General features: G+C 50.5%; 1 protein-coding gene across 1 annotated transcript; it reads right to left on the bottom strand.

The window, feature by feature from the left end:
- Positions 1 to 1544: 1544 nt before the first annotated feature.
- Positions 1545 to 13774, bottom strand: PFDN4 (prefoldin subunit 4). Its single transcript, XM_068987601.1, has 4 exons — positions 13681 to 13774; positions 4651 to 4758; positions 3518 to 3658; positions 1545 to 1914 (listed from the first exon to the last, which is right to left on the bottom strand). The coding sequence occupies exons 1-4, from the start codon at positions 13702 to 13704 to the stop codon at positions 1783 to 1785; spliced, it is 405 nt and encodes a 134-aa protein (XP_068843702.1). The 5' UTR covers positions 13705 to 13774; the 3' UTR covers positions 1545 to 1782.
- Positions 13775 to 15420: the final 1646 nt, after the last annotated feature.

Genomic DNA, 15420 nt, shown 5'->3' with positions numbered 1-15420 from the left:
TGAGGTCAGTGACCAGTCCACACTCCATCACTGCAGGGATGTCCCAGGCCAGCTGCGCCTCTCGTCAAACGAAGGCAGCCCTGCCTCGGGTCCCGGAGGAAAAGCGGTGGCTGCTCCTCCCCCGACACCCGTGGGGACACCACACTCCTGGTGTTTACCCTCCAGCTTCGGAACCAGGCTCAAAGTTTCTCCAACTTTCCTCATTTGAGGGAGAGTGAGTGTTGGTTGCTCAGTCGTGTCTGACCCTTGCGACCCCATGGACTGTAGCCCACCAGGCTTCTCTGTTCATGGGATTTCCCAGGCAAGAGCACTGGAGGGGGCTGCTATTTCTTTCTTCAGGGGACTTTCCCAACCTGGGGACTGAACCCAGGTCTCCCGCACTGCAGGCAGATTCTTCGCCATCTGAGCCACAAGGGAAACTCGACCTTCAGGGTGTTATCTATTTCCTGGTACATTTCCGAGCCTCACAATTGCAACCAAGTGCACAGATGAAAAAATATCCTTGTGACAGTCATTTTCTAGGATTTGAATATACTATTTGAGAAAATTTGCAGCAACTTAAAAGCATGCCTTTAGGTCATGAAGAACTTTAGAATTATGCATTCTACTTTTGGGCTTCTTTGATGGCTCAAACAATAGAGAATCTGCTTGCAGAGCAGGAGACCCACATTTAATCTCTAGGTTCGGAAGATCCCCTGGAGAAGAGAATGGCTACCCATCCAGTACTCTTGCCTGGAGAATTCCATGGACAGAGGAGCCTGGCAGGCTCTAGTCCATGAGGTTGAGAAGAGTGACTGAGTCACACACACACACACTCTCTCTCTCTCTCTCTCTCTCTCTAAATGACATTCCCTCTAAAACTCTGGACAGTTAATCTTGGACATCTGCTCATTTTTGCATTATGAGGCCTCCATTGGTGTTTTGGCATATCAGTGCCATCTGCTGGAAAGTTAGTATAATTAAGTCTTCTAAATCCCAAAAGGGTTATCTTCTGGTGGGGGGGAGGCAGTAGGGAGTAAATGTACTCTTTAAGGAAAAAAGCCTTATTTTTAAATACACAGCTGCTTAACTTCCACATCATTATCAATATAAACCACAGTTAATTAGAAAGCACTAAAATAAAGTCTAAAACGTAATTTAAAAAAAAAAAAAGAACCTAAACCTCTCTCTTCTGGTTCATCTCAGTTGTTCTGCTCTATGTATGAAGCTCAACATGCCTCAACTTGTTTCTGCGTCATCTGGACTCAAACCAATACATGTAAGAAATGTATATGCTAAGATGTGATATATACTGCACATATTTAAATAAAGCATATGCATATGTTTTAGTATATGACAAAGTGTCAGTTGGGAAGTGAGTAAAAATGGACAGACAGATGCACCATGGGATGAAAGCAGTGGTTTCATCATCTCAAAGCGGCGGCTGAAACAGACACAGATACACACCGTGATGCGAGTGACTGTTAGAATCTTCTTGGGAGTAAAAATGGCACAAATATTCTAAATGACAAATAGGAACGTGGAAGTCTGCTTAACTGATTTTAATAACATGACACGAAGCCCCTACACTTGATATAACTGTTCTGCAAAATACATAGATGAATACTGTCTTCTTTTAAAAATATAAAATAAATAAGCAAGACGTGAAAATAGGCAAGTTTCCATTAAATAAATGAAAATTTAAAAAAAAGTTTTGCTTTCCATTTCATTTGAAGAAGGGAAATTATCATTTTAAACAATATTCAAGTTTATTAAACAAATTAAAAAAATTTTATAAAATGTTTAACTTTCATCAGCTTCAAGGTTTATGTTACTTCCAAATTTTGCATATAACTGAACTTTCAAATCTGCTAACACCCGCTGAATTGATTCCACTCTGGATTCTAAGGCGTCAATTTCTTCTTGCAAATTTTTCTGTCAAAAAAAAAAAAATTAGTTTAAATTGATTCTATTCAATTGGATGATTTCTGAGCATCTGTGGATGAAGTAACATCTGGGAAGAATTTTAGGTCAAACGCTTCCTGAACTTGGACATGCAGCTAAATGATACTGATGATACTAAATGATAATGATTAAATCTAAACCAGAAGTCCGGTTGTGGGCATGATCTGTATTTGCTTATTACAGAATAAGTTAGGCTCTCCTCAGTTCTCGCTGACTTGAAAGAACAGAGTAAAATAAAATGAATGATCATATCCCAATAAAGAAAGAATGATACAGAAATATTTTAGGTAAACAGTTTACCATGGGCCTGCCTTCTGACACAGCCTCTTTCAACTTCACAAAAATAACTATGGAGCTAGAGCAAAGGATAAAAATCCACATCCCACTGATAATTACGAGTAACAACTTGTCAGAATCCGGCAGGTTCCCTAACTACGAGGCCCCTGGAGTCAGACTCCGAAAGACCCGTAATGAGAGTCTAAATTTGTGACAGAGGAGCTTCGCCACACAAAATGCACAGACGTCAGAAATCCCTTCCTGGCCAGGGGCAAAAGGGTTTTTCCTAAATATGACAAAGAAAAAATGGAATCACACGAAGAATACACATACCCATTAACATCTGGCAAAGAATGTCTCGTAGCAGCATTGTTAACACGTTAGACACCTGACCAGTGGTTCTCAAAGGGGGGCCCCCAGGTCACCTGGACACTCATTAGGTCCCCGGGGCGCCACTCCAGGCCTCGCGAATAAGGAATTCTTGGCGCTGGACTCAATAATCTGAATTTGTAACAAGCCCAAATGTTGTCAATGAATCCATACTCTGACCCAGTAATTACACTTCTCTGATTATTTCCTTAAAGAAACTTCCTAAAGGTGAACATAGATTTAATAAGAATGTTCACCACAATATTCCTACAGAAAAATAGTGAAAACAAGTTAATGTAAGGAGAGGACAGTGAGCTGAATCAAAGTCCTCTAACACGACATCAAACAGTCATCAAAAGTGATGCTTTTAACACACATGTGGCCCCAACAGGCTCCCGGGGAAGACCTACTGGATAAATGAACACTGAGTGGAACAATGAGATACTCCCACTAGGATGCTAACTGACCAAAATGTGAAGCAAAAATACGCAGAGCAAGAGAGCATAAAAGAAACGCGTGCAACTGTTTGTCCTGGGTGAGTAACTCTGGGTCTCGGGATTACGAGTGACCGTCTTTCCCCGTTGTATGGTATTCTGTACTTTCTGCAAACTATTACCTTAGGCCACAGCTTCTGGGCTCAAAAGAGCATTCCCTCTGTCACTCTGAGCGAGTCCCATAACCTCTCTAAGACTCTATTCTTCTTCAACTCTAAACTGGGATTCCCACAGATATGCCACAGAGTCATCCTTGAGATTAAACAAAATCATGTTTAGCAGCATCCAGAGAAGGCCGCGGACACGGAAGGGTCCACGAAATGTGAGCTAGCATTCCTTATTTCCCTACACCTATAATTACACATCCTTTATAATGACATAAGACCCTAACTTAAGAGTTAGACTTCACCCTCCAGGGAGAGATTTCAACATACCTTGGCTTCTTCTAACATTTCTTGTGTTTCTTCTTGAGAATGACTAATGAAAACATCGCCAATCTGATAAGGTATCATTAAGCAGTCGTCATCTGCAAGCATGATGTCCTCACAGGCATCTTCTAAATTCTGGAGTTGTTTCTGTGTATCAGAAGTGAACAGCAATGAAAAATGCATTCAAAATTACCTAATAGAGGGTAAAACACACTTGTCATTTGGGACACCCACACGCTAAGAGACCCTTCCACAAAGGAATTCTCACACTGAAGTAAGAGTGTCTCACAATTTTTGGACGGCATTTCCCACAGAAGCACACAGGAGCACACGAACACACTGTCCTCTGGATAGCTCCAGATCACTCCACGGCCCCTCGAGCGCACCAGGGGGTCTCCACGGCCCCTCGAGCGCACCGTGGGGGAATCCACGGCCCCTCGAGCGCACCAGGGGGTCTCCACGGCCCCTCGAGCGCACCGTGGGGGAATCCACGGCCCCTCGAGCGCACCAGGGGGTCTCCACGGCCCCTCGAGCGCACCGTGGGGTCTCCACAGCCCCTCGAGCGCACCGTGGGGGAATCTACGCCACTCGGAAGGCCTCTTACTTTGCCTCTCACCGTGGGAATTCTGCCTTCCAATAGCAGACCAAAAACACGAACACAAACTCGCCTTTCTCAGCTCTGCTTGATGGAAGCGAATAATGACATAAATTCCCCTAATCAAAGACACTTGACCTGGCCTTCAGCCCAGGCGAGCTGCCATGAGAAGCGGGCTCTGACATGCAGGCCAGGGGTGGGCAGCAGCCCAGAGTCCCAAGGACGGCGGGGCAGAGACCCCCCTGAGGAGGGCGCAGCCGGCTCTGCATCAGCGGGGAAGCAGCAGCCCCATCACCGGCCCAGGCCTCCGTGCGAGGCTCTGGGACCTGCTCTTCGACCCTCAGCCAGAAGGCACGCCCATCAACAATCGGCCCGCGCCCCCCTCCCTCAACTAACACCTTCCCTCTTAAACTAACTGGAGTGTATTATTTGACTCACAATGCGGAGCCCAGGACCGCTACAACCACACATGACTGAACTTAGTTATAAAAAGCTACAGCAGGAAGAGCTTTCATGGTCCTTAAATAAGATCCAGTTTCAATACCTTTTTTACTTCTATTTCTTCCTTCAGCTCTGTGATCCTACTTGTATTCCGTGCAAATTTGTTTATCTTTTGTTGATCCTCAAAAGTGACATTGACATCTTCTGCAGCCTGAGAAAACATTGAAATGTTTTGTAGAATTCATCTGAATGGAGAGATCAGAGGTTAGCTCTTAGCACAATTCTGAAACGTCTCGATAAACTGCTTGTCCTCGGAGTCCAGGACTACAACAGGTAGAGGCTGTCACAGACACAGAGCCTACCAAGCTGCAGTGCCGCAAGCCTAGGGTTCTCCACGAGGCCCGGACCCTCTCCTGATGCTATGGAGGGTCTAATCTGCAAAAGCATTTCAAATATAAACAACTGAGAATAAATCCTGGATCAAGCCAGTCAACTTTTGGCCTGCAGCAGAATTTCTCAAGCTGGAACATTCTTTCATCAAGATAATCCAGGGAGCAAAAGTGATGTGCTAGCTGATTTTGGTAAATGCCTCAGACTAGTTTATTCTCTAAGAGTTAAAACTTGCTCAAGCTTATTGAGGCTATTGGAAGTCTGACCATTTCCATAATTTTTTAGAATCTATTTTTAATTGGATGATTGATACTTGCTTTACGTTGGACACCTGATGCAAAGAGCTGACTCAATGGAAAAGACCATGATGCTGGGAAAGATTGAGGGCAAGAGAAGGGGACAGCAGAAGATGAGATGGTTCCAACAATCTCAATGGACAGGAGTCTGAGCAAATTCCGGGAGACAGTGAAGGACAGGGAAGCCTGGCGTGCTGCACTCCTGGGGTGGCAGAGTCAGACACGACTTAGTGGCTGAACAACAGCTGCCTTACGTGGTTGTGCTGCTTTCTGCTGTACACCGTGAATCAGCCACAAGTATGCAGATGTCGCCTCCCCGTGAACCTCCCTCCCACCCCGCCAGGCTGTCACAGAGCACCAGGCAGAGCTCACGCACTTAATTTTCAATCCGACTGATACACTGGCATGCGGGTCACTACGCATTTCAGTGACTACAGTCCACACACACACAGTAAAAGCTCACGTTTGCTTTAATGTAGCACTTACGTGTCTTCACTATGAATAAGGTGTTGCTGCTGCTGCTAAGTCACTTCAGTCATGACCGACTCTGTGCGACCCCATAGATGGCAGCCCACCAGGCTCCCCCGTCCCTGGGATTTTCCAGGCAAGAACACTGGAGTGGGTTGCCATTTCCTTCTCCAATGCAGAAAAGTGAAAGTGAAGTTGTGAAGTTGCTCAGTCGTGTCCGACTCTTAGCGACCCCATGGACTGCAGCCTACCAGGCTCCTCCGTACATGGGATTTTCCAGGCAAGAGTACTGGAGTGGGGTGCCACTGCCTTCTCTGTGAATAAGGTGTAATTCACTGTAAAATGAAAAAACTTGAATGCCGAGTTTCAAAGTACAGCAAGGAAAGAAAAGAAAGCCTTCCTCAGCGATCAGTGAAAAGAAACAAAGGAAAACAATAGAATGGGAAAGACGAGAGATCTCTTCAAGAAAATCAGAGATACCAAGGGAACATTTCACGCAAAGATGGGCTCAATAAAGGACAGAAATGGTATGGACCTAACAGAAGCAGAAGAGATTAAGAAGAGGTGGCAAGAAGACACAGAAGAACTACACAAAAAAGATCTTCACGACCCAGATAATCACGATGGTGTGATCGCTCACCTACAGCCAGACATCCTGGAATGTGAAGTCAAGTGGGCCTTAGAAAGCATCACTATGAACAAAGATAGTGGAGGTGATGGAATTCCAGGGGAGCTATTTCAAATCCTGAAAGATGATGCTGTGAAAGTGCTACACTCAAAATGCCAGCAAATTAGGAAAACTCAGCAGTGGCCACAGGACTGGAAAAGGTCAGTTTTCATTCCAATCCCAAAGAAAGGCAATGCCAAAGAATGCTCAAACTACTGCACAATTACACCCATCTCACACGCTAGCAAAGTAATGCTCAAAATACTCTAAGCCAGGCTTCAGCAATACGTGAACCGTGAACTTCCAGATGTTCAAGCTGGTTTTAGAAAAGGCGGAGGAACCAGAGATCAAATTGCCAACATCCGCTGGATCATGGAAAAAGCAAGAGAGTTCCAGAAAAACATCTATGTCTGCTTTACTGACTATGCCAAAGCCTCTGACTGTGTGGATCACAACAAACTCTGGAAATTTCTTCAAGAGATGGGAATACCAGACCACCTTACCTGCTTCCTGAGAAATCTGTATGCAGGTCAAGAAGCAACAGTTAGAACTGGACATGGAACAACAAACTGGTTCCAAATACGGAAAAGAGTATGTTAAGGCTGTATATCGTCACCCTGCTTATGTAACTTATACGCAGGGTACATCCTGTGAAATGCCAGGCTGGAGGAAGCACAAGGTGGAATCAAGATTGCCGGGAGAAATATCAATAACCTCAGATATGCAGATGACCCCACCCTTATGGCAGAAAGTGAAGAACTAAAGAGCCTCTTGATGAAAGTGAGAGTGGAAAAGTTGGCTTAAAGCTCAACATTCAAAAAACTAAGATCATGGCTTCTGGTCCCATCACTTCATGGCAAACAGATGGGGGAACAGTGGAAACAGTGACAGACTTTATTTTGGGGGCTCCAAAATCACTGCAGATGGTGACTGCCGCCATGAAATTAAAAGACGCTTACTCCTTGGAGGAAAGTTATGAACAAAGGTCCGCCTAGTTAAGGCTATGGTTTTTCCAGTGGTCATGTATGGATGTGAGAGTTGGACTATAAAGAAAGCTGAGTGCCGAAGAATTGATGCTTTTGAACTGTGGTGCTGGAGAAGACTCTTAAGAGTCCCCTGGACTGCAAGGAGATTCAACCAGTCAATCCTAAAGGAAATCAACCCTGAATATTCATTGGAAGGATTGTTGCTGAAGCTGAAACTCCAATACTTTGGCCACCTGATGCAAAGAACTGACTCACTGGAAAAGACCCTGATGCTGGGAAAGATTGAAGGTGGGAGGAGAAGGGAATGGGATGGCTGGATGGCATCACCAACTCAATGGACATGAGTAAACTCCGGGAGTTGGTGATGGACAGGGAGGCCTGGCGTGCTGCAGTCCATGGGGTTGCAAAGAGTCGCGACTGAGTGACTGAACTGAACTGATGTGATTCATGTGGTTAAATCGGTAAATAAAATTAGACAGCATACATGACAAAGTATGAAATCATATTAGTAATAGCTAACATTTACTAGAGAAGGGAATGGCAGCCCACTCCATTATTCTTGCCTGGGAAATCCCATGGACAGAGGAGCCTGGCGAGTCCACGGGGTGGCAAAGAGTTAGACGCGACTGAGTGACTAAGCAGCCACGTTCCCCGAGCCCTCACTACGTGCCCAGGGCTTTCTGAGTGCTTTATTGCCACTGCCAGTCCTCCAATCAGCCTTAGCAAGCAGGATCTTTAGCACCACTATTCTACAGAAAGTGTGGCACAGAGAGGTCGAGGGGCCCAAAGCCACACAGTGAGCAAGCGGCAGAGCTCAGTGTCGACCCCAGCCGTCTGGCTCCAGAGCGAGAGAGACCCACCAGCACTCAGAAATTAAAGGCAGAAGTGTGTGTGTGTGAGTGTGTGTTAAACATGCAACCACACATATCCAGAAGGGGCAGGAAGTCCTTGGCTTCAGAGTTTCAAAGGGGGACCAGGTTTTGTTTTTTTGCTTCCTTCCCCGTTTCACTTGTCTCTTTTAATTTTAATTTTATTAAATAAAAAACGTTTTAATTTTATATTGGAGGATAGTCCAGTGATTAACGAGGGACCACATATTTTTTAAAGATTTTTATTCCTTAGAGTTTCCCCTCGTTTAAAAGATAGGAACAAGGGCACGTGGTTACAATTTAAAGGAGGAAACAGACTGCCTCGGCTTCAGCAAGGACTGTGGGCTCTGTTTCCAGTAACGGTTCACAATTACCACACCATACCCTGTCTTTCCACCTGGTCTCTTATGACCAGTGACTTTTATTTCTTTCATTTGACAGGCAACCTGTTGTCTCAAGCAGTAGGGAGCTTAGCGGTCAGAACAGACACGCAGACTCCTAGGACTCAGCCCTCCCCTGACCCAGGCTCCCATCGCCCAATAAACATGCATCAGCCTCCTCAGAGACCCAGTAGATATCCTGGAAAAAAGTCCTTTACAATGGGATATACACATTGCTTTGAATGTTCAACCTGGTGCGTAACTCTTATGAATACGGAAGCTGGGCAACACTGGGCTACACAACATAGAAGCTAAAGCGAAGTCCACACACAGATGCGCTGGCATTCAAGTCAGCTCCCCGCACAGGAAGTCTCAACTGCCGACCATACATACAGTTAGACAGCCGGAGGGAGTCTGCTGTATGGCGCAGGGAGCTCACCCCCGGGGCTCTGTGACAACCTGGGGCGGTGGGATGGGACGGGAAGGGAAGGGGGAAGGAGGTTTCAAGCCGGGGGGACATGTGTATACCTGTGGGTGATTCACGTTGATGTACTGCAGAAACCATCACGATACTGTAAAGAAACTATCTTCCAATTAAAAATAAATAAATTTAAATTTTAAAAAAACAAGTTTCAACTCTCTGAGCCAACAGGGAACAGAGAATTCTAGAGTCCCCGCTTCTGCTGAATGTAAACACCGAGTCTTTAAAAGGGTGAAGATGTATTTACAGATCACCTGTCACGGGCAGGCTTTCACAGGCTAATCCCCGGGAAACCCCGCACAGGGTTCGCCTGGAACACAGCTGAGGCTGAACACAGTTTCTGAGGCTGCATCTGAAGCAGGTTCAGTCAGACTCACCGACGAGGGCTTTCTAAAAAGCTGCAGAGTCTGGCCACCCGCCTTCTATCTTTCCAAAGCAGGTGGTTCCTGCTGTAGCCTCAGCAAGCAGCAGCCCCCAGCACACCAGCCCCCAGCACACCAGACCCCAGCGTTCACTTCTGTAACAGTGGTTTTCTCCAGGGGTTAAGGGCTGAAGCCGGGGTGTGAGGCCAACACCCACTGCCTAACCCGCGGTGGAAAGAGGCAAGTCAGCACCCTCCCTGACTACAGCTTCTGTTTTCGTCTCACTGATCTAGAGCACTCCTCTGCCGCTGGAGGCCCCACTTCGGCAGGGAGGGAGGAATTCGAAGCCGGGAGTGCAGGCTGCGAGGTGTCCATCTGCTCCCCGACACTGCGCATGACACGCGGTGTGACGTGCGCATTTTTCTGGAAGGGTCTTCGGGGCTTTCATCTGTTCTTACAGGGACCCACGCCCCGAAAGGTCAGGAGAAAAGCCAGATGTAGTCACTAGCGTTCACGAAGCCAAAACCACTCAAGGAGGAAGCAGGCTTTCCTAGTACTGGAGGCAGCACAGACTGGTGGCAACAGTAGCAGGGGCTTCAACTCCAAGCAGACGCAAACCCCGGGCGACTCTTTCAGCTCTCTGGAGCCACCCCAGGTTTGTCATCTGTGAAACGGGGAAGCTATTCCCACCTTCCAGAAGAGCCAGAACCAAGCAGAGGGAATGGGGATGGAGTCACCTTCCCGTAAACGACAGCTAAGTGATCTTCTGAATAATGTTTGCCAAAAATCATTACAAAGAACAGACCCAGATCAAGGCAATCCTGCTAGGCCTAAGAGAAATGTGACCACTCACGACTTCAGGTGAGAATTAACCCCCCCCGCCCCCCCGCAGTAGGGCTGCACCCCTGCCGGGAGCATCAGCCTCGCCCAGGGCCCCGGGAGGAAGGGACCCATCCTCAGTCGCGCTCGCCCTGAGTCTGGGACCCACAGCTGGGCCCCTAGGGTTCCAAAAGTCCTATAGGGAAACTCTGGCTAATTTTAATCTGCTTTAATTTTTGTTTATTTAAGGTTACCTACCCAGTTTTTACAATACAAAATTTTGCATTTTTTTTCATCTTTCATATGAACAGTCATTCATTAATTTAGCATTTCCTAAACGCAAGGAGGGCTTCCTTGGAGCCTCAGTGGTAAAGAATCCACCTGCCAATGCAGGAGACCTGGGTTCCATCCCTGGGTCAGGAAGATCCCCTGGAGTAGGAAATGGCCACCGGCTCCAGTATTCTTGCCTGGGAAATCCCATGGACAGAGGAGCCTGGCAGGCTACAGTCCATGGGGTCTCAGAGACGAACATAGCTTAGCAACAGGGTAATGTGAGTCCCCTCTCATGAGCACTGGCAAGCTTCCATTCTAACAGAGCTGGGTGAGAAGTAAGACTTTCTGCTAGATAGCGACACGTGCGGTAGAGAAAGCAGAATAGTTTAAGGGGTGGGAGTGTAGGAGGGCTTCTTTGGAGTGCCAACGGTGGCTTCTCGGAGGAGGAGGCATTTGTCCTCACGATGTATAAGCAGGAATCAGACTGCAGTCCCCACCCAGGCCAAGAACCAGGTCTGAGAAAGGAGAACTTTGGAGATGTTAGACTGAATCGTCATCTCAACTTCTCACCATAAATAGTTACGACCCAGTGGATGTTACAATACTCAGTGTAAAGCACTCCAGACTGCAAGGAGCTCTTCTTAAACTCCGAGGGCTGTCCTACGATACTCTGCTCTCACCCTGTGGCAGGCATCTGTCTTCTCTGAGAGTCAGCAGAGAGGAAGACGCACATGTCGCTAGCCTGTTAGAAACTGTCCGCAGTGCCAGATACACCCACAGGAAGATGCTGCACCTGTGAGAGCCGTCCTGAGATAAAGAGCCTTGTGTCTGGGCCGTCACCTTCCCCTCCAAGAGCCCTCTGCCGTCACAGTTCAGCCTGCTCCCGCCCAATTCCCTCCCTCCTGGGCATCTTTTCACTGAATGCACCCAGGCCTCGGCAGGAGGCACTCCCAACCTCCTCTTGCCCTCCTCATGGAATCCGACAGACCACATCTTCTCAAGAAAGCCTTCTCTGACCTCAAGACAGACCTATTCCAGCCCTCATTTCACAAGCCCCTTTCTTTCATAGTCCTGCTCAGAGCTGCAAATTCAACAGCTTTCTGTGTGACTGCTGATTAACACCTGCCTCTCCCCAAGGGTGTCATTCCACAAAGCTACAGGGAAAAGGAGATAAAACGTCATTGCTAGGCCTTCCCACGTGGCTCATTGGTAAAGAATCCGCCTGCCAATGCAGGAGACACAGGCTCGATCCCTGGTCCAGGAAGATCCCACATGCCTCGAAGCAACTAGGCCCTTTTGCCACAACTTCTGGGCCTGTGCTCTGGGGCCCAGGAGCCAGAGCCACTGAGACCAGGTGTCACACCTACTGAAGCCCCAACATTGTAGAGCTCACGTCCAGCAACAAGAAAAAGGCCACGGCAACGAGAAACCCCTGCGCTGCCATAGAGAGTAGCCCTGTTCTCTGCAACTAGAGAAAAGCCCGCTACCGCAACAAAGCCCCCACAGCCAACTGAAAAAAGAAACGTCATTATTGCTCATCAGCCTTATCTCCGTCACCTAAAACAAAGCGGGCCACTGACCACACTCAGAAAGTCTATTGAATGAATGAAAGGAAAGTGCTGTTCATCAGAACTTCTGCGATCAAGCCCAGGGTTCAAATCATCCTTTAACCATTTCCTCGACATTTGCTTCTCTCGAGCCCAAGAAGAATTTGTGGAGGACAGACCAGTAGAACGAGCGACTCGTCTTGGTTTGCCTGGAGCTGTCCCGGTTTCAGCAACCCCTCCGACTCGGGCAACTCTGAACGGACTGGTCACCCTACACCAAGAGCAGGTGGCTAAAGGCTGTGAGGCGGTGCGGAGCCGAAAGCAATGGAAGCACACTACCACGCGGTCTCAGAAGTGGACTGAAGGAACCAGACGAAACCTACGGAGCCAGTGCCTTCAGCCAGCGGACTCGCATCAGGCACCATGGAAGTTAAACGCACGGCCTCTGGAGGATGAACGTCCATGTTTATTTATTTCAACCCTAACCTTGCCTCTGTGGCTCAGGTTCTTCCCTTGCAAAATAAAAATAAACGCAGCATGACCCTGAAAGGAACAGAAGATTAACACAACGTGTGGAATGTGCTCAGACCGGCGCACAGCACAGCCTCCGGGCAGCAGATGCTCTCTCTGCCCTGCCCGTCTCCGTGTCAGTTTCTTTCTACGCGGGTAGCAAGCATCGGTAGACTTACCGAGCGATAAGCCCTGAACAGGCGCTTTGCTTGCTTAGTAGGATAAAAGGTGGGCTTTGGGGAAAGACAAAACTAAACGTGGGTATGCACACGGGTTCTGCTTATTAGCTGAGTCACCGAGAAGCCGCTCACGGCTCTGTTTCTCCGTCCGTCCCCGGCTAGACTGGAGGGAGCGGAGGGCACATGCGGGCGGCCGGGCCTGCGGGGCGCGGGGCGAGGACGGGCGCCAGGGCTGCGGGCTCCGGCCCTGCGCGCCGACCAGCCCTGGGCCTCGGCTCCCCGGGCGCCGGCGGGCGCCGGCGGCCCCGCGTGAAGCCGCGAGGGCTGGCTGCACGCCGGCCGCAGTCGGCCCCTCCGGCCACAGCCCGAGGCGGGGCCCCGGCCTCTCCAGGGCCCTCGGCGCCGCCGGGCGGACCCTGCTCCTCCAGGACGGGCGGCCGGGCCTGGGGACCCCGCGGCGCCGGGAGCCGCCCCGGCCGCCGAGCGCCCAACCCGGCCCCGGCCCCGGCCCCGGCCGCTCGGCCACCCGCCGAGCCCCAGCTTGTCCCCCGGCCCCGGCCGCCCGCCCGCCGAGCCCCGCGCCCCCGGCCCCCGCCCCGGCCCCGGCCCCGGCCCCGGCCGCCCGCCCGCCCGCCCGCCCGCCCGCCGAGCCCCCGCCCCGGCCGCCCGCCGAGCCCCGCGCCCCCGGCCCCCGCCCCGGCCCCGGCCCCGGCCGCCCGCCCGCCCGCCCGCCCGCCGAGCCCCGCGCCCCCGGCCCGGCCGCCCCGGCCCCGGCCCCGCCCGCCCGCCCGCCCGCCGAGCCCCGCGCCCCCGGCCCCCGCCCCGGCCCCGGCCCCGGCCGCCCGCCGAGCCCCGCGCCCCCCGCCCCGGCCGCCCCGGCCCCGGCCGCCCGCCGAGCCCCCTCACCGCCTTCTTCATGGTGGCCGCCATCTTGGGACTGCGCTACGGCGCGAGGCGGGGACGGCGGCCGAGCGCACCCGCGGCCCCGCGCCCGCCCTCGCTCGCCCTCGGCCCGGACCCGCGGCGGGCGCAGCGCCGGCTCCACATCCCCCCGGCCAGGCCTCCGGCTGCTCGCGCCCGGGCTCGGGGGGGACCTGCAGCCGGGAAGGACTTGGTACGCGCCAATTAAAGGGGCAGGCACGCCTGTGGGCCGACAGAAACCGCGGGCGGCGCGGCTGCGGCGCGGGCGGCGGGCAGCAGGGGGCGCCGCGCGCGGGCCCCGGAGAGCGGCCTCCCGACGCGCGGAGCCGCCTCCCAGCCGAGCGCCGGGCGACGCGCGGGGAGGGGCCTGCCCTGCCGGGCGTCATTCATTCTGCGCTTACTGTATACGTGCACTCTTCAATGTCCTTTTTTTTTTGAGGGGGGAGGGGGAGTCTTTACACTCTCAGAAGTCCTTGACGACCCCAGAGAACTTCTGTTCTATATTCATTGATACTTATCACATTAGAAATTATAACAGAATTTTTGAATGTACTTGTTAATTTAAAATAATAAAACATCCCTTCCATATTTATCATAAGCAACACTTTAAAAGAACCATATTTTCCAAGAGAAAAAGGAATATTAAGAAGAATGGCATAGATATACATTCTTGCAAATCTCTTTAAGGGCACTTCCTGGCAATGTGTTGTTTAATTGACACAGGTGAAGAAAACCTGATCTCACACAGATATGAAGTTAGAAAAAGGAGGCCCTCGGAGATCCCCTGAAAAAAATCTCAGGGACAAGTTTGAGAATTGCTCTGGACAAGCGTCATTTCCCATAGCCCCAGTTTCCTCTTTGGGAAATGGGGATTTGGGCTAAGTTGCTTCAGTCATGTCCAACTCTTTGCAACCCCATGGACTGTAGCCGCCAGGCTCCTCTGTCGGCGGAATTCTCCAGGCAAGAACACTGGAGCGGGCTGCCATGCCCTCCTCCAGGGGGAGAAGGGGGCAAGGATGCCGGAGAGCAACCCTGCTGCCCCGGCACAGCACTCAGCCCCACGTGGCCCTGCCGGTCGTGGCCCCAGCTGCGGATCTCCCAGGTCGACCCCGTGCACAGCTCACATGCGCTCAGTACGTATTTGTCGAATGAAGCATTTGTTTTTCCAGTGTTAAATCTCTTCACAGGATCCACCCTGTACTGGACTCTCCGTCAATGACACGCATTCATTTAAAAGTTCGTTAACTAGCAGCATTTAAAGGTGCTCCGGAACCAGTGGAGGGGGAGAGAAAAGAGCCAAGTGCAGCGTCAGGGCTTTGCTGGTTGCCCAGTGGTTAGGACTTTGCCTTCCAGTGCCAGAGGCTCGGGGCTTGATCCCCGGTCTGGCAGCTAAAATCCCACATGCCTCAAACCAAAACATAAAACAGAAGCAATATTGTAACAAATCCAATAAAGACTTTAAAAATGGTCCACCTCAAAAAAGAAAGCAAGGTCATCCCAGATGGTGCACAAAGGGCGGAACAAGTGCCGGGCTGAGACAGAGAAGAGCAGAAACGACGGTCAGAAGGGGCTCTCTGGAGGTGGCCATTGAGAGACAGGAGAAGATGGAAACTGACTTCATTTTCTTGGGCTCCAAAATCATCGCGGGCAGTGACTGCAGCCGTGAAATTAAGACGCCTGCGCCTTGGAAGAAAAGCTATGACAAACCTAAACACCATATTAAAA

This window comes from Capricornis sumatraensis, chromosome 15, assembly GCF_032405125.1.
Source record: "Capricornis sumatraensis isolate serow.1 chromosome 15, serow.2, whole genome shotgun sequence".
NCBI classification, from domain to species: domain Eukaryota; kingdom Metazoa; phylum Chordata; class Mammalia; order Artiodactyla; family Bovidae; genus Capricornis; species Capricornis sumatraensis.
Note: the sequence above shows the minus strand (reverse complement) of the source record. Positions and strands in the feature narration are given on the sequence as shown.